Source organism: Trachurus trachurus (genome assembly GCF_905171665.1).
Source record: "Trachurus trachurus genome assembly, chromosome: 13".
NCBI classification, from domain to species: domain Eukaryota; kingdom Metazoa; phylum Chordata; class Actinopteri; order Carangiformes; family Carangidae; genus Trachurus; species Trachurus trachurus.
In genome coordinates, this window is record NC_139892.1 from 32,874,198 (window position 1) to 32,901,782 (window position 27,585).

Sequence of the window (27,585 nt, forward strand, 5' to 3'; positions counted from 1 at the left end):
TATAAGTTCTTGTCATTCCAATTACAATGGTTAAAAAGAAATACTCAAGATAAATAAAAGTTTATCGCATTTAAAAGGGTCTACTTGCATTATTATGAAATACTATTATTATATTAGTGGTTAATTTGTTCTCAAAAAAATGTGTCAATAATATCGTTTATCGTCAATAATTTATGGGACAATATATCGTCCAGCAAAATTTATTATCGTCCCAGGCCTAGACAGTTTATCCAGATTGTCGACCTTTTATTTAAACGGATAGTTCAACATTTTGGCAAATTGGCCCATTGCCATAATCCCTGTAGTCATAGCAGTAGGTTTGTTACCTTTATTTGGCGGTGCAAGCTATTTTTCTTTCTTTTTATTTGTTTTCAAGGCAAATGCAGAGACTGCTTGCCGAAAAACTGCCTCGACGGGAACGCACATCAGCGGTTTTGCATGAATTTACCTCGAAAACAACTCCCTCTCGTAACGTTCTGTTATTATCTCATAGCGTGGTGAATGTGCAGGTCACAACTTGTCCACCAGAGCGTTTTGGAGTTGTTGGATTGTGTATTTGATGAGTTTGATGAAGGAAACCAATAAATTCCATTAGCCTCTGTAGCGTAGCTCTGAGCAGCTCGCGGCTCTGCTCCGCCGTTCTAAAAATAGCTTGCACCGACAATTAAAGGTAACAAACCTACTGCTATGACTAATAGGGATTATAGCAATGGGCCAATTTGCCCAAATGTTGAACTATCCCTTTAAGAGGTTAAACATGAAACTAGCAATGACACCTGGGTTAACGCAGCAGTCATTTTCCCATCCAGCACCCACGTTGTATAAATAGCAAAAATGTTTGCACTCCATTAGCGTGTGGGTCTTAAAACGACGTGTCATCAGGTGTATTGTGGGTGTACTGCTATCCTGCTATCATTATAACAGCAATACATACACATGCTCCTGTGATTCAACAAGAACACGAGATGTCACTGTGATGATTTGTGCTGTTTTAATCGGATGTGACGCCCCAAAACACTCCCATGAATAATTAAGAGATTACGTCCAACCTCTTTAAACCTGATTCTGTCAGAGCCTGTCGGACAGACAAGGACAGGGACACACTTCAGACCATGTGCTTTGGATTGTTTAAATAGAGCCCAAAGTTTGTCTGTAAACTGCACTGAAGATCGCAGAGTTTGAGGTTTTTTTTCTCTCGCTCTGGACTCATTGTAGTGATTCAAGTTACATTAGAAAATATCAGGGATGTACTAGGATAACAGCACAGCCTGGGGCACAAAAGCAGTTTAAATGAGTCATAAAATTGTCATCATAAATTGTTTAAGAACAGCAGTTACAAATTATATTTGTGCTGTTGAAATGTTTTATTTGAAGTTACTTTGTATTCAGATCAGTACATTTTCCAAGTTGAAGACTTTAAGTCACAGTGAGTGGGTTGACAGTGTGATGGTGGATTCTGTTTACCTCACAACCTCATGGTGCATCTCTCCCTGTGTCCAAACTGGCTTCAAGCAGCAGCTCCTCTAGGTCCTGTCCACAGCTGACACTCACTACATGGGTGACACACAACACACACCATCATTTTCACCCTTTATTTCTGTCAAAAAGAAAAAGAAAAAGAAAAAGAAAAAGTAATACACCACGGAAGCAAAGATCAGTGGTTACAGGGACGCACCGTGCTCCATCACACAGCTGCTGGGTTTGGGGCTTTCAGCATCTAGAAGGTGGAGGGAGAACTCGGGCTTCAGGCCGTTGGGCAGCGCCGAACCGACCACTTCGCCCTCCAGGGCCTCGGCGAACTCCACCTCGTCTGCGGAGCTCTCGTCGGGCGAGTCCTCTACGTCGGCTGGTGAGACGGAGCCGGTCGTGGCTTCGTCCGCTTGAGGACTCGTCTCCTGTGCTCCGCTCTGAACGACAGACTGTTCCTGCTGATCGGTCTGGACAGAGAGGACAGGCTCTGCGCTCTCTTCATCTGCGTCTTTTCGCTGCTCCTCTTTTGGTTGCTCTTTATTTGGCAGGTTGTCTTCTGTCTCTGTTAAACTGGACTCTTTGATTTCCGACGAGCTGGCTGCTGGTGCCTCCTGCTCCTCCTCTTCGTGACGAAGTGCCTTCTCTCCGTCTTCTTCCTCCTCCGCTGGATTCGCCGACTGTGTCCCCTCTGATGCAGATGTGAGCTCGTTCTGTAGCTGCTCAGCTGCAGATGTTAACTGTTCCTGTTGCATGTTTACTGCAGAGTTACTGTTCTGGGTTTGACTCGGTTTACACTCTTCGTCTTTGCTATCAGGGGACATCACCTCCCTCTTATCTTCTGCAGGCTCTTCCTCTTCCTCCTCTCCTTCTGCACAAGCAGGCTCAGGTTGGGGGCTGTCGGCGCTCTCCGTCACCTCCACAGCGAGCGGTGAAGCTGCGGCCTGCACCGGTGAGGGCTCCGAAGGCAGGGCTGGTGCTTGTAGATTTGGATCTGTCGCTTCTGGGTCTAAGGTACAAGCTGTTACGTCCTCTCTGGGTTGACGCTGCGTCTCTAGTGTGTGGGTCTGTGTGTGGTTTAGCGCAGATTCTGAGTGTGCTACCGGACTCTGCTCTGTCGGTTTACAGTCTGTGGACCGAGCAGGCGAGCGCTCCTCGGCCTCCTCCTGTGTCGGCCGTGTGCTTTGTGTGGGTGCGGGCGGGGGCTGCGTGTTTGTGTCTACAGGCTTCTTTGAAACCTCTCTAGTTTGGCTGGGAGCTGCTGGTGCACTTATGGGGAGCGGGAGCAGTAGCTGCTGCTGCTCGGGGGGGCTCTCCACCCGGGTCACCATGAAGATCTTATGCCCCCTCCCCGGGCTGGAGACGGATATGCAGCGACCGGGAGACGGAGGGGTGCCGGGAGGAGCCGCGGACTCCGTGACGGTGATGCCGGAAATGACGCTCTGTCCTCCGGCGGGCGAAGCAGACGGGGATGGCGGCGCGCATGAGGCACTGAGGGGGGGCGGTGCAGCGGCCCCCGTCCGGGTCGGAGGAGCGGTCTGGTTTGAGTGAGCGAAGGAGTTGGAGGTGGTGGACTTCGTCACCACCTCCTGGTCCTCTTCGTCCTCGGTGTCCGAGTCTGACTCCAGGATCACTTGAGCGACCTTCGTGTCGGGGCTCGCTCCTCCTGCCTGGCTGCTTCTCGGTCCTTCATTTCCTGTTTTTTCTCCTCCCCCTTCCTCTTCTTCTCCTCCTCCTCCCTCTTTCCCCCCTCCCTCGCTGCTCTTCTCTGAGGCTGCTTCCTCCTCCTCCTGTTCTCTGGTCCCGTCCTCTGTGGCGATTTCAGCCATGGAGGCCGACTGCCTCATCTTCTGCTCGGTCTCCTCCTTCTCTTTGGCCAGGATGAAGTTCCTCTTGCAGCCGTTCTGGATCTCGGAGAGCAGGGCTTTCTGGGTCTCAATGAAGCTCTTCACCTGTGAGACAGAAAATATGGCTCAAACATGTAATAAAAACAACTAGAGGATGTCAAACTAAACACGACTAAATCAGAGTCACTCCTACAGTCTCATTTGACTCAGTACCTTCCTTCAGTCAGTGTCAATGTTTGACATACATTTTACCCTGAGGTAACAGTGTTGGTTTGTTCACACTACGTAGCCTGAGCCTAATCATTCAGTAAAAGCCACACCTAGTCCGTCTTATCTGTTTATACTACATCTGGCCCTGTAGCTCTGCTCTCGTCTATCCCCGTCCCCATGCCTTGTCCCTGTGCTCACAGTTTCTTTCTTGGGCTCCCGGTCGAGATCGAGGCGCAGCAGAGAGGTGTTGACTTTCAGGGCGAGCGACAGCGCCATCAGTCCGCCTGTTTTGATCTCATTCTCTCGAAGGTCCAGGCGGAGCAGTCTGGGGCTCTCAGCGATGAATTCGGCCACAGCAACGGCTCCTGCAGCACAGACGACGGAAAGAAACGGGAGTCATAAAAGGCAAAATGGCAAAAAAAACTGAACTTAGAGGGAAAACAGGCTCCAGTTCCCACCTTCGCAGGACAGTTTGGTGGAGGCGAGGCCCAGTCTGAGCACAGAGCGGTTGGCAATCAGTCCGTCTTTCAGCTTGTGGATGCCTTCGTTACCCACCGAGTTATTGCCGAGGTTCAGGGTCTCAAGACTCTGGGTGCATGGCTGAGAGAAACGATAAAAAAAAAGAATGGAACGAACGGCAAACAGAGAAATGTTTTGCTATTGAACAGTTAAATCATAAATCATGTGTTGAAATCACACTGTTAAATAAAATCACACAGGTTTCGTGATGTTTATAAACACAAAAACAAATATATTACTAATTAAATCTTTCTTTATTATTTATCATTTATCATTGAATGAGTGTTTTTTCATTGATTTCAAAGTCAAATACTTTTTTTTTCATATTTATTCTGCTCTCCAGCAGCTTCATTTTTCACTGCTTCTCCAATGTGTTTTGATGATTCAGGCAACTAAAAATATTCTTTTATATATATTTTTTAATATACATATCATTGCGACATGACTAAGCAAAACATGTGAACATTAAAAGCAGCAGAATTTCTTTCATCTTACTATAATGAGGCCGAGACTGTAATGACTCAGCAATGTCTAAAGCAAACAGTAAACAGTGTGGTGCTTAAACAATGTGCTGATATCCCACAAGGAAACAAGAGCACAAGAGATAATGACGCTATCACTCAACAACAGAAATGCCACCTGTTACTTAAGTAATGGATAATCTATAACAGGCTGCTGCAAAATCATGCCAAGCTGAATTGTGGGAAATGATGTGGCACGAAGACTTGAGCTCACATTTGTTCACTGAGCGAGAAAATGTCAGGTGTATTAACGAGGAGCCAACGTGGAAAGGTCCAGGAAAATGTGACGTCACATCACCGACTTACAGAGCACATCAGTGTCTCAGTCAGCTACACTCCTGAGTTTACACAATAAATCAGGTTGTGGCTTCTCAAGTGAAATGCAAACATGTTTAATCTGACTAACTCCATAAAATTACAAAGGTCTTTATCTTAATTGTTTTAAACAGGATCCTCAAGGTACAGCTACAGGTGTGTATTCATGCTACTCCATAGAGAGATAGATTTATTGTCATTGTAAAAAAAAAAAATACAATGAAACTTTGTTGGAGCAAACTCCTTAGCAGCATTAAAAATATATATAAATAAAAGAAATAAAATGTATACACACCCACTGGTAGCAGATTTCTGCAGCTAAATAGAAACAACTAATGCCTGGTGGTGCAGAGTGACAATTATAATGTGCTCATGTAACAGTGCGCTGTAGACCAGCAGCTAAATGTGAGCAGATGTGAGGTGAAGGGAGGTGTAGCAAACAACAGTTCTATTATCATCTCCTGCCTGATAGGGTAATGATGGGAAAATTGAATTCTGCCTGTCCCAGCTGTCACACACACAAACACATGTACAAAAACTCTGATAAGTGTGCATGCAGACTGGATGTGACGTCCCACATAGTGTGTGTGTGTGTGTGTGTGTACCAGTGCAGCAGCGAGGTAACCCATGCCATTGTGTGTGAGCTGGTTGTTCCATAGCACCAAAGTGACAAGGCCTTTCCTCTGCTCTTTGAGTCCTTCACACACATAGGCCAGACCTGTGGGGACAGACAGACATATGAAACAACACAGATAGTACGTGTGCCATGTGAATAAAAGCCCTAGCAGCTGATTTGCACTGCCTTCTATTTATTTAGTTTTCTATCACAGAACGTATTTTCTGAGCCGTACTTCCTTGTTCAGTGTAAACAGCAGTTGAGTACTGATCGTCTGCAGGAGGGACACTAGATGTTTGGTTAAATGGGGACATAAAAATCACTTTAAGTGTGGCTATTTGTGGTAATTGTCCATTTGGAGCTTAGCTTTAGTTCAGACTATACCTCTAAACCCACAATGACAAGAACATCACATGTTGTGTACTGATCTTATCATCCCTCAGTGTTTTTATCAACCAGTCAAAACTACAGCAGTTTAAATCAAGCGTTTGAGCTTATTGTTGTGTGTACATATCTAGCAGTGGGAGGCAAAGCGAAAACTCTTTGTATCACAAAGATTGGAACAATATGATTATTATTAGCTTTATCGTGATTTCTGATTCACACACCTACCCACAAGGACATTTGAAAGTGTCTGGAAACATAACACGAAACCCAAGAGATCTTAAATTATATCATTTTGATCATTCATTTCAAAATGCAACAACCAACAATAAAAGGCAGGCTGTAATACTTTTACAATCTTCTGTTTGTTATGTGGTGTGGATAGCAATCATTGTTTTGACTAAACTAAAATCAAATCATTAAACTAAACAAGACTGGTATGGAGGTTAAAACTGCTGCCCTATTGTCTGTCCAGTCAAAATATATTTTGAACAGATGAGCCCTAAAGCCCTAAACACCTCTGTCCTACAGCTGAGAAAAAGGCACATTCTGACCTAATTACTTCACAGGAATCAATAAACTCATCTTTTCTGGCTTTGTGAAATGGCATTGACGTGAATGCACAGTAAACACATCTCTTTAAAGGGATAGTTCACCCTAGAATGATATTTCGCTCATTATCTACTCACCCTCATGTTGACTAAGGGCTGGAAGAATTTTCAGAGTCCACCGTCCCTTCTCTGAGTTACAGGGGGTCTTGGCGTAGCAGTGCATTTCAATGCAACGGTTGCAAAGGGACACCAGAGCTCTTCGTAAAAAAACACACACAAAAAAACATCCAAATACCTCCATGATGCTCGTATGTAATGTCCGTCTTGTGCTGAAGCCCCAAATTGCGTAATTGTCCCGAAAAAAATTAAATAAGTCTATATTTTAAGCTTGTTTGTAGCGGAAGCTTCTCGAAGCTCCTCTTCCTGGTCCGTCCAAATCTCGCGTGATTCGCAGTAACCGCACTGACGCCGGCGCAAATCACGCGAGATTTGGACGGACCAGGAAGAGGAGCTTCGAGAAGCTTCCGCTACAAACAAGCTTAAAATATAGACTTATTTAATTTTTTTCGGGACAATTACGCAATTTGGGGCTTCAGCACAAGACGGACATTACATACGAGCATCATGGAGGTATTTGGATGTTTTTTTGTGTGTGTTTTTTTACGAAGAGCTCTGGTGTCCTTTTGCAACCGTTGCATTGAAATGCACTGCTACGCCAAGACCCCCTGTAACTCAGAGAAGGGACGGTGGACTCTGAAAATTCTTCCAGCCCTTAGTCAACATGAGGGTGAGTAGATAATGAGCGAAATATCATTCTAGGGTGAACTATCCCTTTAACAAAACAATTGCACCTTGAGAAAACATTTACAGCTCTATAACAATGATGCCACTGCAGTGCTGCGTACCAGAGTCTAGGATGTGGTTGTTACGCAGGTCCAAGATCTGGATGTTGTAGTTGAATTTGAGCAAGTTGCCGAGCTGGGCCGAGTCCTGCAGGCCATTGAGCTTGTTATCTGCGAGGTACAACTCCCTCAGGTTCATGTTCATCTTCAGAGCCGTAGCTGAGCGGATGAGTAAAACAGAAATGAAGATAAGGAGAGAAAAAGAGGGAGATACGGTGGAAAGAAGAAAAACAAAAATGTCAGGAACAGATAAACACATTCACATGTTCGATATACTGTCGGTGGGGCTGGGACGAGGAAAAACCCCCCTCTTCTTGTGCATCCTGTCCCGTCACCTCCCTGGCACTTTGCCTATCTTACCCAGTAACATGAGCGGCCGGCCAGACAGGCCAGCGTTCTCCAGGTGGAGGACTGCCAGGCTGCCGCTGATCCTGAGTGCTCGTGCTACAAAGGGAGCCGAGTGGTCCAGCAGAGGAGTGTTGCGTGCGTCGAGATACTGCAGAGAGCTCGTCTGAGGGGAAAACACACACACACACACACAGACAATTAATTCTGTAATGCACAGATAAAGAAAATGCATTTGCCCATATCTGAAACCATAATCCTAACTAAGAAGTCCTCATTACTGCGATGAATCTTCACATGGCCATGAGTGTGGATCTTGAGGGAGTCGGATTCCTTTATCCTAATCAAGTACCTTCTAATTATCTGCCATTACAGCTGCTGTGGTACACTGATGACAGCCAAGAGCTTCATCAGACTCCATAAATACAACATTATCCTCAAAAGACTTCACTTGTGAATGCACAATGAAGCCCGGTTAAAAGCAGTGACGCAACTGTTTTTGTTCATCTGTTTAATCCAAGGCCACATCTGAGAGGTTCAAACACCCACAGCTGCCACAGCACTAATGTGTTAAGATCTGTTGGGCTTTGCTAAAAACTATGTGATGACTTTTTATCATCGAGCTATGACACAAACAATCTACTGCTTTTTACATGTGTGGTGTCTCCAAGCAGTTTTTCATCTATTATCACACAACTACTGCTTATAGATATGGGAATGCCGTTCATCATAAACACTGATCAGTAAACAGACACCAAACTCACACAGTCATAGCTGTGACTGAAGTAAAACTCTGGTATTCATGTCTTCAGTGGCTGTGATTAAGAATCTGTTTTCCCCTCTAGGATGTTGAGTAATAAACAGAATCTTAAAGAACAAATAATTAAGACACAATATTAATAATAAACGCTGCAAAGCAGTTTGTGGTTTGGCAAACAGATTAGTGTTGTTCCCTGTGGTGCACTGTCACGACAAGATGCAATACAGAGAAACTACCCACAAGCTTCACGATCTAACAACCTGACAAACATATGAACCTGACAGATGTTTCATTAATGGTTGATTTATGACTTTTGGTTTAGGACAGGTTTTTATCCACACCTTAACCTTCTATATAGAATGAAACGATGCACAAAATCTATATAAAATCTGTCTTTGTGTTAAGTGTTTTTTTTCCTTCTTATTACTCAGACATACAATCAACAATTCCTCAACTTTGTTTGATTAGAAAAAAAAAACCACTGCTTAAACTAACAAGCAGATGTTTGTGTCCATGTGTTTCCCACATACTCCATTTGAAAGGTGAAATATTAATGTGTTTGCCAGAGTACCCATTTGTATTCCTAACGGTAATAAGTCATGACTGACGTCAAAATGCACCGTAAAGGGCAAGAGTATGGCTTTGGAAGAGCACGCAAGCAAAGGCCAACTCTTTTGTCTGAGTGCTGACAGAAAACAGCAGCGCTGCACGACACAAACCCAGCCAGTGATACAGGACAGTGGAGAGGCTGCTCTTTCCCCTGAGTACAAAGCAACAAATACATTGACATTAGTTTAAAGTCAGTAGCATCTGAGATCAAACACCTACTTTTCCAGACACATAAATTGAGATATGTTGCACACAGTTGGAAAACAAACACTCTTAGTCCCTAAAACATGACTCTTACTTTTACTACAGTATCCATCAAAACCTGACACCAGAGCGCTGCCTGATATTTCATTAAATATGCTGCGACTGGAGTCACTCTTGTTGCCAACTTATGTCTTCTATCATCCTATTATTGTTGAGGTTATTAGTGATTGAGTTTTTTTTATCCATTAGAATAAATTTTCCATCTATTTGTTTGTTCACTTTAAAATGCTTTTAAAATCATTAATCTTATTCCTATGCACTTTACTCAGCAGGATAAGACTGGCACGTCATTGTCTTTGTATGTGTTCTCTGTAAAAAAATATAGAACTAATGAAATGCCATGTTCTATGTAAATCTGTTTTTGTTGCATTCGAGTAGATATTTGCTTTATGGCTATCGTTTTAGAACAAAGGGTTGATACTGTAACACGTTGTTCCTCCTTGGACACCTCCGTATTTTTCTCTAGATTAATAAATAATCAAATCAAATCCTTTCCTATTCCCACCCTGTCTGTTTCCCCTGCAGATGCGTTTCACCCATGAGCCCTCACCTTCCTCATCATGTGCGCTGCAGCCTGCCATCCTCGAGTGCCAATGTGCTTGTTGAAGGAGATGTTGAGATGTGTGGCTGACTCGTAATACTCTATCATGTCAAACAGAGCTGATGCACCCTGAAAGGAAAAAAGAGAGAGAGAAAAAAAGAGAAATATATCAAATACTGTCTCATTTCACCTTGAAATCAAACACTTTAAACAAATCTCACAGTTGGTCACAGTGTCAAAACCATGAAAGAGAGACGTTACAAGATACAGTCTAGAGCAACAGCGGTTCCCATGGCAACAGTCCCTCAGGGTAGGTGAGTCCCGCCAAGGACCTTAGGTGGGGGTAAAGAGGGACCTATCTGGGCTCCGATTCAGCTGGTTTCAGAGCAGTGGACACGTGAAAATGAACAGAAAAACAGCTGCAGTCTTACGGACAGAACAGGCTCATCTCAATTCATCAGAGCATGATGGAGGTCAGCGCTCGTCACCATGACAGTGGAGCTACCGACCCAGGCTCAGGAAACATTTGCATTTGTGTTTTGGAGTCAATTAGCTGATTAGAGTGCGACACCATTAGGTCATAATAGTGAATCTAAGAAATAAGACGTGAAATATTCCAGTGTGTGTATTTGAATTGAACGACTGAAATACATGAACTTTTCCATGATATTCTGATATATTGAGAGACGCCTGTATAGAGATCGTGTTAAAGTGAAAACAAAATGTCCCGTAAGTGTAAAACATGTACCTTGACTGACATATTATTACATATTACATAATGGATGCATAGACATTCATTGATTTGTCAGTAAAAACCTTGCTGCTAGTTCAGTGGAGGCTAGTTTGATCCCAAATACAGGGCTACATCAAAGTTAAAATAGTGCAAATAGATGATTAATGTGGTACAAAGAAGAATTGAAGTGTTGAAAGAAAACTTAATGATATTTAAGAGAGTTTTGCTTTTTGAGAAATTATGGATAATTTCACCTCTTTAAGCTTCTTTGAATTAAGTCATTTGAGAGGTTTAGATTGGAAATCTTCCTGTGGTGAAACTGCTAACAAGTCAGGGCTTTAGGATTTCAGGAAGGACCGGTTTAATTTAATTTACATAGCATAACAAGTTTATCACATGTTTGTTTTTAATAAAAAATAGTTAATATAAAAAGTAATATGTATTTCCCTCTGAAATATAGTGGAGCAGAAGTATAAATCAGGCTAAAATGACGGTAAATGTATTTAGGCGCTACCCCCACTGGCTGAAATTGATTAATTTCATGTTGAGTAACTGGTAAACTCTTTAATCAGCCAGTCATTTCTGGAGGTAATGCGATGACTGTCATTTATCAGGAACAGACATGGTTCGAGGTGCACTCATGTGATCAGAGTTTTAATTTCATTTTGGTTTTGGTGGTGCTGTGGGCTCCATCACTTCATCTATTACTCATACACCGACTCTGTGAAGCTGTTTGTGACAAGAGAGTAAAGAATGGTGCTTTTCTGTATTTTTCCATCTAATGTCATATGATAACAAATATTTGTATATTGTAATTAGTAACAGACGGACCAGTATCTTATCAGAGAGGTGTTAGATGGTTTCTGTGTTTCTGGTCTGCAGACTGAAGGACGGGCTCCTGTGCTCTTGGTTTCAGAGGGGGTGCAGATTAAAAGGGGAGTATAGGTGTATGAGTTTATCTTCTACTGAGGCCAGCGAACTGAAACAAAACCAGGCAGGCCGCTCCAAAACATCCTACGTATGCCCTTTTCCCCTTTGTGAGCGCATACTGGGAGACGTTTCTCAGAATACACAAGTATGTTTGTCTACAGGGTGGGGGAAGATGATGATGAGTCACATCCAGCCCAATAAAAGCCAGCCTGCATTAGTAGAGCTCTGCATGCCTGCTCTCCCTCACGCTCCTCTATCTCTCCAAAACAGTTTTTTCTTCTTTGAACTTAACATATAATTCCCAACAAGACGCCACTCTGCAGAGATGGAGCTCTTCCAAATCAAACCATCTACTCTAAAAATCTCACTTGCTTCAAAGACGTCAAACCCGTCCCCTCACATCCCCATTTGGTTCTCAATCCTCGATCCCGCCTTCCTCTATTCTCTCCACGACCAGCAACACTTCCTCAATATTTTCCCCTTTCAGCGTCTCATTTTATCTGAGCCTGAGGGGAGGCTTGTCTCACACTGAGATGCTGCTCCTTGGTGATTCAGTCTCTGACTCATTTCAGACAGTTCATTCACCATTTCCGGGGCAGGGCAGGGCTCCACGTTGGGTGAAAAAGTGCATATGTCACTGACTCTCTGCATTTGTTTGGATTATGTGAGGCCTTGGTGCATGTGTTTATACATCATGATCACCTGCCTAATAATGTGTTGGTCCCTTTTGCTGCCAAGTACACAACAAACTGTGATGCACTGTGTATTGTGACAGCTGTACATCAGAACCAGCATGAACTTCTTCAGCAGTTTGAGCAACAGTAGCTGGTCTGTTGTTGGGTGGGACCACACATGCCGGCCTTCTCTCCTCCATGTGTATCAATGAGCCTCGGCCTTGACCTATGACCCTGTGGCCGGTTCACCACTGTTCCTTCCTTGGACACCTTTTGATAGATCCTGACCACTGCAGACCAGTAACACCCCACGAGAGCTGCAGGTTTTCAGATGCTCTGACCCAGTTGTCTAGCATCACAGTTCAGTGCTTTGTCAAACTGGATCAAATTCTTACACTTGTCCATTTTTCCTGCTTCTAACAACACATCATCTTTGAGGACAAAATGTTCACTTGCTGCCTAATATATCCCACCCACTAACAGGTGCCGCGATGATGTGTTATTTACTTCACCTGTCAGTGGTCATTATGTCATGATCCTGATTGGTGTATAACTGTGTGTGTATTTCATGAAACACAGATCTGTTTAAAAATAAAGTCCATGTACATTTACAGTCCATGAATGTAACTGCTGGGATTTTGCTTTGTGTAGGTATAAGAAAAACAGGTGCTAGCTGCATTTCTGTCCACTAATGTGTGCAACATATACCCAGAATGATGGGGAAAAGAATATATAAAAAGGACAGTCAGTCGGTTGTTGTTACACTTGGCTTAGGCACTGGAAATCTAATGGTTACACAGATTGCTAATTAACTACAGTGTGGAGCACTTAAGAGAGATTCATTCATATATCAAACAAGCAAATTATGTTGTATTTCCATCATGTTTTCTCTTTTCACTGTTTGGTGTTTGACAGACACTCTTCATTACAAGCCACATCATCTCATGCCCTCTTCTCCTGCAGTGAGTCTGTGGCAGGAAACATGCTGTTTGTCTTGATGAACTGACTAAAGGAGATGAGGTTTGTATTGAATTAGAAACAAAGAGAAACTCAGAGTAAACAAAAGGAAAACCTCACAAACACAGGGACAAGATGCATCTTGGGGCCACTTATTCAGTCTTTTGTGCTCTGCACTAGTGCTTTTCATTCTATTACTGCCTGCTAATAAATCATATGACCAAAAATGAATCGCTGGTAATTATGGCACAGGCACTAATTTTCTGTTTTATTAGCTCCCAGGAGTTTGTGGGTTTGATGTCTATTTAATTCAGATATCTGTAGTGTATGTGTGTGTTGTCAGGACATAAATGAAATGTCCAAGGCTAAAACTTTTCAATAGCATCCAGAAAGTAAGAGACAAATGTAAAAAGGGAAGGACACATAAGGTCATTAAATCAGCAGTGTGTGTGTCTCTATGTCACCTGTTAGTGATCGCATGTGGTAGCACACGATACAAACAAAATGTGATGACTCTATTGCTTTATAGCAAGGCAAATTGTAAAAAAAAAAATCCACAGAGTACGTTCAATTCATTCCCGCTTGTGGAAAACAAAACTGAAACTGCACACTTGACTGACAGTCTGGAAGTAACCTAACAGCTGTCCACAAGTGTCTCTGAAGACAGGACCACAATTATCAGAGCATCTACATGTGTGTTGGAAAACCACAGGAGACCGGGGTTTAATTTAATTCTGCGGTTAAAGGGTGAACGAACCGACTGGTTTTCCCAGACAGGTATAGAATAATGACGAACCGTCATTAACGCGCCTCGACTTCCCCTAAAGGAACGTGTCCTGTGTGGCTGCGGCCAGAAGAGCAGGCCTCGTGTCTGTGTGCGATACAGCACTCTGTAGTCTATCTGGGGCTCTGCGGGACAGGAAGTGGTGAGGGCCTGTGTGTCCCTTTACTGCACACAGCAGCACTGTCTCTACGCCTCGCATGTCTACAGCCCAAAAGTCTCTAATGGTGTTTACACAAGTAGACATCTGGAGTAATCAGAAAACCCATTGCAAACACTCCACATCCTGCTGCTGCAGCAAGACCGAAAAAGAGGATCAGTGTGGGGAAGCGGTGGGAGAAACAGACAGGCAGGGATGAAGAATATATACAGTAAATGTGTGTATGCTGCACAAAGAGACATGAAGGGAAGGAGAAAGACAGAAACATCTTACATCTTCATCCAGGTTGGTCTGCTCCAGGTCTATCACTTTAAACTGGACCCTCTTCAAAATCTCCTCCAGAGACTCGCATGCTTTGTAGTCTAGCTTCTCACCTAAAAACATACACATGGTGTCAATGGGCCGTCGTCTTGTAGCAGAACATGGCGTCTTGTGTGATACAACACAAAGATGAGGTTGTCGCGGCGTTTGTTTCAGAGCTTACCTTTGAGATCTAAGCATTCGTTTCGCTGCGTCAGGTCTTTCAGTTCCTACAGAAACAAAAAGAAGCAGAGTCAGTAAAAGCTTGGTGTATTTCCCCCGTGGAAGGAAACGTTGCTTTTCACATAACACAGGAGGGGGATTTGATAAATCAGTTCTGCAGACAAAATACACATCTTGTGTAAACCAAGATAAACTTTTACTGAAGGCATCTGCAGGACACACTCCTGATGCATTTCCACTACATAACTGTGCTTTTTTTTTGTATTGGTAAATTTTGGAAAGTTACTGAATGTGAATACTGAGCGACTCCATTAGTTAGAGAAGCAGGAATCAGCCGTCCCTGATGCTGTTTGCTCAGTATGGGGCAGTGTGTGGCAATGATTCTCCGATAACTTGGCAAGAAATCCATTGCAATCCCTATGGTTGCTTCATAAAACATGGCTCCCCCTGGTTTGTTGTTGGTGGAAAAATCTTAATACGAAGCAGAACAGTGGGAAATATTGAGTTTGCATCAGTAGTTGGCATAGCTCTGATATGACTGATACTGTTCTGATATCTACAGTATTCACATGTTCACAGCTGGACAAGACATAAAAACAGGCAAATGGAAACTCGGCTTAAACCATTGTTTTTTTTTTTTTGAAACCCACAGATGAACTGCTGTCAGTCTGAGTGTTAAACTTGACCGTGGCATCTGTTCTGTGATGCAGTCCGACACAACAGGGGGACCGATGAAAAGGTGGAAAGTTATTTAACCTCTTGCCCTGGTAAAACACCAACCACCCACACAAACATAAAAAAACCTACACAGATCTGCCTTCAAAACTATGTAGCAGCAAATCCCTCTCTCTAGTTGGCTGCCTGACCCATTCAGGATGAACTCCATAACCTCTGCCCTCCTGCCACCGTTCCTCTGTGTGGGGCTGAACATACAGATTCCGGTTTAGTTGGACATGACTCAACATGTCCCAAACACATTTGACACACACAAACCATATTGCCACACTTAAAAGCCGTACTCCTAACACAGCAGTAAACACTAGCAGACTAAATAACATACCACAGGAGTTATAAAGATCATTGTGAAACTGAAACAGTCTTTTCTCAGCATGTTTGTAGCACATAGTTTAATCTAGAAACTGGATTTTCTCTCTTTGGATGTGTCGACTGTGCAAACACAAGCACATGTACACACTACTACACACACATTTGGGGCAATTTAACAGCAAGTCAATCTTCACCTACAATTATCTCAGGCACCTGTCAGTGAGAATGACTGTATTGGTGTAAAAACGTCTCAGACAGAGGTGCCACAGCCCAAAATAGCCCATGACGCACAGTGAACCTCATGAGTGGGGTGGAGTGTGTGTGTGTGTGTGTGTGGGAGGGGGGTTACTATGCTGTTCCAACATGTTACATGTACTATAAATCATACATTTGTACATTTAAGAAAACAGCAAGCGAATGGCTGCAAACCCAAATCCATGTTCAAAATCAGTCCTTCAGAAGATATCCGGTCTAAATGGGACAGCTGTGAGCTCTTTGTGCTGTGTGAGCACAACACACGTTGGAGGCAACATCACACCACAATTTGATGCTCAAAGCACGCATGAGATGCACCATACAGACAGACAAAGTAGACCGGATGTGTAAAACAAGACAAAAAAAAACAAAAAACAAAACATGAAAGTGGAGGTAGAACAGCCAGGATGTGTTGGTTTGAGATTTTACTGTAAGAAAGTTTCTTCTGTTTTGCAACAGTGTTTTTCAGTGAACCCGTAAAAATGATATTCACTGGTTGTTTTACATAGAAAATCGAAACCTCTGGTGCTTTGGATGTTGAGACTAGCACAAGTGTAGCTATTCTTTCATGTTTTCCCCCCTCTCTTTTACAGAGAGTGTGGCATTATGGGTTGTTTGTAGCCTTAATGTTGTGTGTTATGTTCACAGTAGGGCTGTCAATCTTCCCCCAAAATCAGATTCAAATTTCTAACGCTTCTTACATTAAAGCAGAAGTAAGTGATATATTTGTGTTAATATAAGTCTTAAATAGTTATATCTTCCGACAGCAATCACTTACATAGAGTGTTTGGACCGAAACACGGGTCTGTCAGTCACTCTGCTCTGCTCTGAGCCGAGGAGAAAACATTTCTTGTATCCTACAGTTTTTATCCAATGAGGAGAGAGAACGGCATGCAGGGCTGTGTGTGCAGCCAAGGGACGCCGTGAATGTGGTGACGTAGGGACGAGGACTGTTATGGTGCGTTCAAGGCAACTCGTAACTCGTGTTTTTCCGACCTGTGAAGTCGTACCAGTTCGATCTGGTACGAGTTCACGGGTCGGAAGTTACGACTGGCCGTTATAGTGACTTTCACCGGTAAAACAGGTCGGAAAAACACGAGTGGGTTGCCTGGAACGCTACAAAAGTCGTAAGTTGTGACTTGAAGCTGTAATTTACGATTTCAAACGCCTGCCTGGAACGCAGCATTAGCCAAAACGACCGGATCGCTTACTTCTGCTTTAAATATTCAAATAATTTTCCAATTTTTTATGTTTTATTTTATTTTTATTTTTTTATAGCTCATTATATAAACCTATTGTATACCAGCTTACTATTATGTTCTCATTTTTTAAATAATTTGAATTCTGTCCGAATAGCGAAGTTCGTTCTGACAGGCAGAAGTGTTTTGTTCGCCCAGTGCGCCCTGCAGGAGTTTTCTGAAGGCTGGTGTCACATTTTTTTGTTGCCACAGAGTTAAATTCATAATGACTGAAAGTGAGTTCATGGTGTCTCTACTGCAGATATGAACCAGGGAGAAAATGTCAAACACCTCTCAGACAGAGGAGTGAGAGTGAGAGAAGAATGGCCTCAGCCTGCTGGCTCCCGGGCGACAAAGCGACCCGCCTACTACTGATGCCTGGCTGAACAGAAAGTTTGACAAATGGCTGTACGGAGATAAGAAAACACTTCAAATCATATCACTATAAGCCGACTACTTTATATGGTGTGCAGTGCGCCCGGTCAGGAAATGTGAAGGATTACTTCAGGATGTAGTGCGCACTTCATTAGTAATATTACAATCTGAACAGAAACATCTATAAATGGCTGAGTGACATGACATTTCCAGACTTTGTGGAAATCACCTCTATAAAAAACTAAAAGGACGTGAGGGGATTATGATGCAGAGGGTGGAAATCAGTCGAGTCTTCCAAATTTGGTGAAAAGGAACTGCAATGACATTTCTGTCTAGAAATATATAAGAAGCCATACTATTTTTTCTGCTTCTACATTCCCAGTAGAATGAGGTCGACCAGCAGCGTTTAAGACAAGCATGCTTCTACATATTCACACTCGTACCCTAGTTGCATGCAAGACATTGCATAATAGGGAAACCACTTGTCCCTGGGGAAGCTACAGCAGCAATGTGACACAAGGCTACCAAGTGTCCAGGTTTTAAGACCCTTATGGGAGTTGCTGCAGTGCAGACATTCACCATGAAGCTGCTAAATAGCGACCCTTATAAACACACAGACACACAAACAAATGGCCAGAAATGTACATAATCTGTAGGGCCCCTGGCAGGCCTCCATGCGTGCAGCGCAGTTCAACTTAATAAAGAAAGCATTTAGAGTGAAAGAGGGAGGGAAAAAAATTGGTTGAGATCCTCTTGCTAACTCCCCTCTCACTGGCCAGCCCGTTGGTCTGACTGGCTTGTTTATTTGGCTGGTTACTGCAAGGATGACTAAGCAGAAATGAGAGGGGGATGTAGTGGACCAAAAGACTCCAGTGGAAAAGTGAGGGATGGAGCCAGGCCAGACGTGAGCAACCATGAGTTATAGCATCAAAAAAAAAAAGAGAGAAAAAGATGAGGGAGCGAAGGGAGGGAGGTTGAAGGTGAGACAACTCTGAGATGACCACAGATCTCAGGTCAGCCAGCTCCCAGTGGAGATGGACCAAAGCACCGAGTGAGCTTAGCACAGCGATGTGTATTTCCACAAGTAGCTGACATATTAACAGAACTCCTCTCTATCAGCTGACCAGGCGTGTGGGGATCACAGATGTGTTTCCAGCTGGGGCTCGCCCTCCTTCGACAGACTCACTCCCACACAGAGAAACACCGGCTGCAGGTACCAATGTGCACAGCTCCAGCAGAGAGGCCCAAACAGGGGGTTTTATGAGTGTGTGTGTGTGTGTGTGTGTGCTGTGGCGACCGTGTGGCAGAACAAACAAGGGAGAAGTGCTAATGTCCCTGCCGCAAAGGCTAGCAGTGCACTAGTCAGCTCCTCCGTCCTGTCGGCATCACTAGAGTGTGATCATTTTGGGGACAGGACATCCATACTCCAATACAAGGAAAGAGAAACGCACCCATGTGTTTGCATACACACAGTTTTGAATTATCAGATTTATCAGATCCTGCATTAAAATTTCCAGTAACAGCTCCGGTCTGTCTGTCCCTACACAAAAGAGAGCTCTTGTTTTTTTTCACACCATCATTTGTTTTGACGCATTAAGAAGCATGTCGCTTTAATGTGTACCGATAACTTCATGATAACGCTAATGGGCCTCTTTACTCCAGCATCAGGTATCCATTATCACTGGTGATAAGTGGACAGAAGTTTTTGTTTGCTAAAGAAAGTTTGGTTTTCCGGCTGTTCATTTATATTTTGTCTCCCCTCTCCCTCTCTGTGATACAAACACATCCCACATTTTGTAGAAACAACACCTACACACACAAGGAAACATTTGAGTGTGTTAACAAATCGCAAAACAGATCAGGCATGTGCACCAATTCACATTCAAAAGGCACGAGGCTGGCAGAAATATAAAAACAAACAGCCCCCAGGCTTCCCTCGCTGGATTTGAAGAACTGCTTATACAGAGGGATTATAGGACACATGACTGTGCTGGCTAACCCACAGGAGAAAGCTGGAAAAAAAAAGAAAAAGAAAGAAAGACATGAAACAACCCGTCTGCCTGGGAGTCACAACCACCCTCGCTGAAAAAGGCCAAACTTCACTGGAAGACTCTGCTGCTTCATGCAACGGTGCGTCGTGTCTCTTCCTGCCCTCAAACCACATTAACTGGCTTTTGAAGTGTTTTTCATCGCCAGAAGAAAAGGGTTGGGATGTAATTCTTGGAACTGTATTTTGTCCAACCTCACGAACAGGAACCGTTGCACTTTTGGGTGGAGCTATACACGGACTTCCTAACTGTTGCTGGTCCAGCTCCCGGCTCAGAGCGGCCCACAGGATGGCTGTCTGCTGCCATACATGTTGTATCCATGTGATGCTTTGAGGCCAAATAAATACTAGATGTCGAGGATGATTGTTTTCGTTAATATTCACAATATCTATTGTCCATCGGCTGGTCTATGAAATGGCAGAAAAATGCCCATGAATTCCCTTGACACCAACACATAGGACTAAAAAATCATCAAATACTTAGATTATGGGAAGTGCAACCTGTCAAGTAATGTAATTTTGATAAATACTGCTAAAAATGATTATTCTGTTAACCATTTGTCCCCATTCAAAATATCTAGTCTGATCTAGGTGAAAGAGCAAATGATTTTAGGGAGTAATCTGGTCAGGAATCATTTCCCTCTGGCTGCACTTGTTTTCCTGGGATAGTGTATCTGCGGTGTCCTAATGAACCCTAAGCCTTCAGAAAGCAGCTGTGAGCAGCTTCATGTAATGACAAGGTCTGCAGTAAAGGGCGACCAGGCGCATCTAACTGAAGAGCAAAAGGAGGGAAAAAAATCTTTTGAGATGGCCGAGGTGATGGTTTTCAACTCTCTCTCTCTCTCAACGAGAGGTGGCTGCAAGGATGTCTGCAACATCGGGCTGGCTGTGTTAGGTGTGTGTAAGGTTGGGCCTTACCTGTATCTGTTTGAGCACTTTGGGTATAGGTTTACAGTTGAGTTTCTGACAGGCCTGTTTGTAGGAAGAGAGGATCTCCTCCACCGTCACATTCTGAGCTGTAAAACACAAGATCAAACGGGTTAGGACGGCTTTTAATGCTTTGTTTCTTGTCCCTCTCTAGGAGGTAAACCAACACACACACCCACATCCTTCTGCTGCTTTAATACTGTCTCACAATTGTTGCCACTCTGTTCATACATTTACATCCATCTTTATTTCAAAATAACCCAACCACAAAGCTCACACACACATTAGAGTTAGTAATCCTATGTGCTAAAGTTTAAATGCAGATCACAACCATCATTTTAAAGGTGTGGACAGTTTAAAAATGGGCCTCAAGTTCATACAAAAGGCTGATCTATCAGTAGGTAAACTGATGCCTATTTATTCTGTGGGCTGTGCAGTTCACTTGCAGGTCACTTGCTTATGAAGCCGTGGTGCCACTGACACTGGTGCATCAAAGCACAACAGCGGTTCTGACAGCCGCCATTTGCAAAGCAAAAGAGACAAAACATCTGAGGTGGTCTGGGTTTTACAGAGCAAAACCTCTCAACCCTGGCTGAATTATGCCCTGATGCCGATGATCCTACAGTTCAGCTCAGTAAATTATCAAAATAATGAAGTCTAGGGGCTGGAACACTTGGAAAACAAGTTTCCTTTTTGTACAACCTTGTGTGTCCGCCTTGGGGAGCACTCTCCTGACAGAGAGGATCAGAAATCGTAACCCCTTTAAGGGCTCCCCTACTTAAATCAGCAAAAAGGAGGTATTGTTCTCAGTGTGTGTGCGCGGGTCAGCCGCTGCTGCCATCCCAGACTGTTGCAGGGGCTAACTCCAGTCAGGTGACTAGGCAACATTCAAACCCACTGTTCTGGCTGAGAGAGACGCTGCTGAGAGATGAAGTGAGGCACTCAGGCAGAGAGAAAATAATGACAGAAACATCGACGAGAAAAGAAAACAGTGCATGTATGGAGGGACTCAAAGGTCAGGACATGAGATTACATAGATGCAAATGAGACGATATGCGCTCTTAGATACACTTAGAGTAAGTAGGGTATGCTGTTACAGGGCTCGGCCTATGCATCCACAGCGCTCACACTGCTGCACTAACACATGGTGCGAGTGTGTATCTCACTTTGTGTTGCAGTCAGCATTTTGATTTCCCTCACCAAAGTGAAGAATTGTCCACTTCAGCTCTGTCTCTCCACTCCCCTTTCAGTTTAACTCCCATTCTCAAGTTCACAACCCAACCACCTGTACAATGTAGCAACAGACCAGACCAGACCTGCCAGTGTTACTAATGTAATGTAAAATAAATAATCAAACCTTTGTCTTTCTTTACAAATGGCTCCAGTGCTGCCCTGCCTCAGAGGTAAACATGTACTGCACAGACACTGAGAAGCCGTCACGTGATATATAAACCTACTAATGACCCTGAGATACAGCCAGGTCTGCTGGCCTGGAGTGGAGCAGCATTGGTTGATTGCATCTGTACGCCGACTACATTTGTCCAAGGTCAGAATGAACAACCTGCTGGTGGGACAAAGAGGCACTTCAAAACCTGCAGCAGCAGCCACGCATGTCTGACCGACCGACTGCGTTATTTACCATCTCAATGAGACTGAATCGGACTGAAATGACTGCTAGAGACCAGCACTGTGGTACAGTCTGAGGTAATGGGGTGTGTGCGAATACGAGTGTGTGTGTGTAAAACTAAATGAGAGAGTGAGTCAGTGCCACATGATTACAATGATACTGGCCACAACACATCTTTCACTTGTTTTCGTGCCCACACCAAACAGTAGCAGTAACCGCTCTGGTCTTTGATCCTGCAACAGGTCCCTGGTACATGTATACTGTATGTACTCACACACACACGACACTGTAGCCCGAACAACTATGAATCTTTGGTGCAGCAACAACAAGGATGAAAAACCTCTTTAAACCTGCAAATACATACTATTATTATTATTATTATTATTTTTTTTTTACCAAGCTAGAGGTGACTTTCCAGCACATGTGTCGTAACATCAGCACATTTCTTCATAGTAATTACTGCTGTGCTATTTAAAACCAACAAACACGCACGACAAAAAAGAGAACTGATTCCATGTTAGTATGATGAGTCTCTCATTATCTCAAACTCTTTACATAAATCAAAGAAATGTTCCAACTACTGTAGATCTATAAACTCCTGCTTGGTTATGGTGGAGACCGTCTTCGGGGGGTGGGGGTGGATCTATGGGGGATAAAGTCTCTGTAAAAGACGGGTTCTTTGTATGAATTGCACTGTATGTCCTTGCTTTCAACATGTTCTTGTGACTTTGCCTCAAGAGGTTTACACATGAGATGTCCAAACACTTGTACCACAATGAAGAACCAACTTTGTGATGCAGCTCAAGACAAAGTAACAAGACCCCAGAGCTGACAATTAATCCTTTAGTTGATTAAAAGAAAGAAATAAAATCAGAGAAATGTTTTGACAATTGAGTCATTAATAATGGTAAAATATAAAACACTGAATGTTTGATTATTCCAGGCTTGCAAAAGCAACAACTTTCTGTTTATTTTACAATACTAAATTAAATGTTTCTTGTTGGACAAAAAAATGGCAATTGATGATGCAACCCTGCTAAGGGATATTAATGTGGACATTTTCCAATGCTCTCTAATGTTTCAAATTAATTTGTTAATAAAGAAAGAAAATAACTGTTAGCTGCAGCACGAGAAGGCTGACGTATGAATGAATGAATGACTTAATGTTTATTTTGAACGTTACTAAAACAAAATCATGCAAAATAACAATGTGATAAATAAAAAGAATTCAAAATGTTTCAAAAAGGAGTAGGATGAAGCACAAGCTTATCCGGTCCTGTCCCTATTCTCTTTAATTCAGTTCTCTGTGATTCCCTTACAAAATGATATAGTACTGACTACTGAACCATATTACCCTTTATACTCAACACCTCTTGGCTCATTGTGCAGACATTTAAGAGGCAGAAAAGCAGGAACAAGGACTGAAGGTGAGGCTCTCCATCACTCATGCAACTTCAGGGTTTTCATTGGCATCAAACACTATTCAACAATTTCTACTGATTTCCTGGAAATAATAAGGTACCATTCTTACCCAGGACATTTTCCCAGGATTAGTTTTTGTTTTTATTTGACCTAATTAGACCTGATTTACGTATGCAATTTACCTACAAAACATCTCTGTGAACTTAACCTAAATGCCTCCCCTTTGCAGTATGTAAGAGGGCAATCTTGTAAAACTGTAGAGAACAGTGTGTACGTTCCAGTGAACACTGTGTCCTTGGAAAAGTGTTATTGTGCAGAGTCGCTGTGAAGCAAGTGTGTGTGTGTGTGTGTGTGTGTGTGTGTGTGTAAACACTTCCTGAGGGACAGTGGGGTTTTGGGGGCGGGGTGTCCCATGCTTACTACACAGTTTTTTCCCCACATAGTTTATTAATTCTAAAAAGAAATGGAGGTGTGCAAGGTGGACACAGAATACGACATGATAGGCTCATTTGTTTGAATGAAAAATAATCCATCACTATACTCAAAACAAAGGAAATAGTGTATGGACGATTAGGCTAAACAAACAAAAAAAAAGTAAGAATGTCAAAGCAGGAAATGATGAAAGAGAGACAAAAAAACAGAAACCAGCCGCCACAGAGTGAAATGTTCGGTGTCAAGTGAGAGATGTGATCTTCAGGGCTGCAGGATCATTAAGAGCTGAGCTACAGCTGTTGCCCGCATTTCTGCTCACGCTGTCCTTGTTTTATTGCACTCCCTCCAGTGCGGCTGGTACATGTATGGAGGGAGTGGTGGTGAGGAGGTGAGGTCCGCAGAAGGGGAGAGAGAGGGAGGGAGGAAGAGAGGGAGGACCGCTGCTCCAAACAACATGTTGGAAAACCAGGTTACGAGGAAGCAGAGGGCTGATGATGAAATGAATATCACTAAATCTACCTCTTTTGACAGTCAACTACCGATACGACTGGATATATCACTGCCGAACAGTTACGGTGGGTTTGACTACAGTCATAAATAAGACATGAGACATGAGAAGTAGTTCATTAATATTATTTCATAGACATAGTTAAGCTGGCAGGTGATCATTTTCCTTTGTTGCACTGCACCATCCCTTCAATCGACAGAACCAGCTCTTCATGTCGCGCTGATGACAAACAAACAAAGAAGAGAAAGGGCAGGTCCGCTGCTTTGAAAACACCTTGGACTGAGATCTGAGATTGCAGGTGTGGAGGGACGGGGTCACGAGACAGAGATAAAGGAGTGGAGGGAACATCCATCTCTGCTGTGACTCACTGAATGATCTGCTTAATGACACAAACAAACAAGCAGCACACGCCTTTTCTCCCTGTTATTGTTGTTGGCCGCAGTCCACTGCCCATCCAGTGAATTACGCTGAACGATATCAAAACGGCAACTCTTCGCCTTTCTAACCCCTCATCCACTTCCCCTCATGATTCTGATGGAGTTAAAGGTCAATAAGGAAATCAATACAATCAAATCTGAGATGGGTCTCGGTATGGCAACATATCTGGTAATCAGTTCAGTGTGATTAAATTTGCTGCGGTATGCTCCAGTCCCATGCAGCATAAATATACCCAGTGTATAACCAAACCAGATTTAATGTTACTAAATTCTTCTCTAAACTGTGTCTGTTTCAACTCGACTCTAACAACTTCTGGCCCTGTTGCACCGGTGCAACATTGCAAAGCCAGTTGGATTGGTATCTTGGGGCGAGGGAAAAATTACAAGCACCGAGGGAGGTGTGTACCTGCCATATATAATAAATCAATTAGTTAAGGACTGAGCAACTTGCAGAGCTGCAACAAGTACAGACACATATGATCAGATAAGAAAGGTGCTTTAAGTATTTCACGGGCACCTAAAGAAAGCATTTTTTGATGTGAAGATACAGTTTGTCTTTGAGCTATAAAGAACAGGGTGAGGTTAAGGTTTCCAGTAAAAAGTTAACACATCATTTTACTGCAACAATAGCAGTCTGATTTTAGAGCAGTAACTTCTAATAATGAGACACCTGAGGTTACAGTCAGTGAACGCTAACCACACCGCTTCTGACGTAATTACACTGCACACAGTGAATCAGTGCAATTACTTGACCAAAATGCTGCTCCTCTTGAGATGACATCATCCAGGTCAGAGGTTAGTAGGTCAACCTACAGACCCCTGATGCTGATAACAGCTAACCCCGGCCTCAGAGGGGAACAGCACTAGCATAACAAAATATTGGTGAAATGAACGTTTCCTGGCAGATAATGTGTTATTTAGAGGCTGCATTGCACTGCCCTGTATACTCGCATTATACGGATATACGCGGCTCTCGGCTGGATCTAATTTCGTCAGAACGACTTGTAATGACACCAAAGTTATCTCTGGGTGAGTAAATGATCGTATTTTATGCTAGAAATAAGGTCCAGGTTGTAAAGAACGGAAATTCCCCTCTAAGGAAAGTAAAGAAGTGTAAACCAATACTGTAAACAGGTTCTAGTTGTTCATTTTCAATTACTCTCAATAATAATTCTCGGTACTGCAGGTTCCTTACATGAACTTGTCGAATAAGTGCAGCACTGTGTTGTTGCTAAAAAAGCCTCCTATTACACAAGTGCAACAACTGATTAAAAATGTTGGTGTGATTATCAAATGCAGCAGCTAAAAATAAAAGACTTCTCTCCTTTGTAGATGAACAACACCATACCACTGTTGCAGTCAAAGCCTCTACCACCACCCACAAAAGGTCAGAGCAGATCGACCCAAGGCGCCCACCGTGTGAGCGTGGGCTCTAGCACCACAATCAGTTTGTGTCAGTCTTACTGGGACAGATTGGTACACTGGTGTAAAGCCTCATCATCTCCATGACAGGCCACTGTATCAGATATCAAGTCAAACATTTTAATTGATGTCATATTGTTTCCACGTGAGGCGAGAGGCTACTTGTTGTGTGATTCAGCATATTTGCTGATGTAAGAGATCAATTAACATGCTAGGGAAATTGTATTGCGTTTCAATGGCTTGGTGAGATCATGGTATAATGGGACTGAGAGGATTGTGACGTAATTGGTTTGTGAAGCTCTGCCCATTTCTTTCCCCACCTATCCACACCTGGCCAACTGCTGCAGAGACAGCACAACCATTTGATTGTTACCTCTGGAAAATTACTAAATAAAGTGGCCAACACTGACATCTCCCTTGCTATGAACGTATGAAAACAGCTTTCCATTGTTCTCAGGCTTTTTGAAAAATATCTACAAAGAACATGTAAGGGCCCCTAACTATTTTCTTAGGAATCTTTTTCAAAAGCACTTGATGTTGAAGCCAAACCTTCAGGGCCTGTATACACATGTCATTTTTTTTTATTTTTCAAGGTGCTGAAAAAGAAGAAGATAGCACCTCACCCAGCGGCTGGTGTCATAAGGTGCTGAAAAGATGTAGACAGCAATAATAATGAGCACAAGATCACCTTCTGCCAGCCTTCGTCACGTTGCACACCAGAGATGTTGTTTACAGCAGTGTACAGAGTAAGGCTATCTGAATCATCCTTTTAAAAAGGCATTCAAGCTAAGTATGGCCCAATTTCTCTACTTATCTGTTTATCCTCGTCAGCCTTGACATCTTTGCATCTTCATTACTCACTCACTCTTCATTGTCTAGCTCACAAGAAACAAAGTGCAAACAGGCAGTCTTGCAGGTGCTGCTTCCCCCCAATCAGCCCAACAACAAGGAGGAAACAAGCAAAGATAAATGTTTGCATGTGTGCAGACAAAGCGGCATCTATATTTGCCAGGGACAGACATACGACGGAGAGGCCTGGCACCAAGAGAGGATTAAATTCCACTGAAAAGGTTTGAGTTTCATAATGTGCCAAATGTATTGTGTTTGACTAGTCTGCACACACTGGTTTCACTAGTTAAGAGTGGTACAGGATGACCTGGATGTCAAAAGCTTAAGAAAAACTTTGGCAGAGATTGGGAATGTGATGAAGACTGTACCAGTCTCAGAGAAGCTGCTGTAGATAAACACCTGACCTACCATCTGTACACATCTGGAACTA

The 27,585-nt window shown here is 43.1% G+C and overlaps 2 protein-coding genes across 3 annotated transcripts in view; one reads left to right on the forward strand and one right to left on the reverse strand.

Annotated features, from left to right (window-relative positions):
* relb (v-rel avian reticuloendotheliosis viral oncogene homolog B) overlaps positions 1-27,585 on the forward strand; it is a 180,923-nt gene that overhangs the window by 42,544 nt on the left and 110,794 nt on the right. The window contains exon 12 of one of the 2 annotated variants that reach the window (XR_014595885.1): positions 6,525-6,580. The exons of the other annotated variant lie outside the window; for it this stretch is intronic. The gene's annotated coding sequence lies outside the window, so the exon portion shown is untranslated. Of the gene's footprint in view, positions 1-6,524; positions 6,581-27,585 lie in introns of those variants that run through there. 2 annotated transcript variants of the gene reach the window in all.
* ppp1r37 (protein phosphatase 1, regulatory subunit 37) overlaps positions 1-27,585 on the reverse strand; it is a 40,615-nt gene that overhangs the window by 2,470 nt on the left and 10,560 nt on the right. The window contains exons 2-12 of the mRNA XM_083985427.1: positions 20,450-20,547; positions 14,571-14,616; positions 14,360-14,460; positions 9,861-9,980; positions 7,693-7,843; positions 7,336-7,491; positions 5,485-5,597; positions 3,983-4,124; positions 3,723-3,889; positions 1,676-3,419; positions 1,465-1,550 (exon numbers count right to left, since the gene is read on the reverse strand). Coding sequence (XP_083841553.1) covers positions 1,474-1,550; positions 1,676-3,419; positions 3,723-3,889; positions 3,983-4,124; positions 5,485-5,597; positions 7,336-7,491; positions 7,693-7,843; positions 9,861-9,980; positions 14,360-14,460; positions 14,571-14,616; positions 20,450-20,547 — 2,915 coding nt within the window. The 3' untranslated portion in view covers positions 1,465-1,473. The remainder of the gene's footprint in view (positions 1-1,464; positions 1,551-1,675; positions 3,420-3,722; positions 3,890-3,982; positions 4,125-5,484; positions 5,598-7,335; positions 7,492-7,692; positions 7,844-9,860; positions 9,981-14,359; positions 14,461-14,570; positions 14,617-20,449; positions 20,548-27,585) is intronic.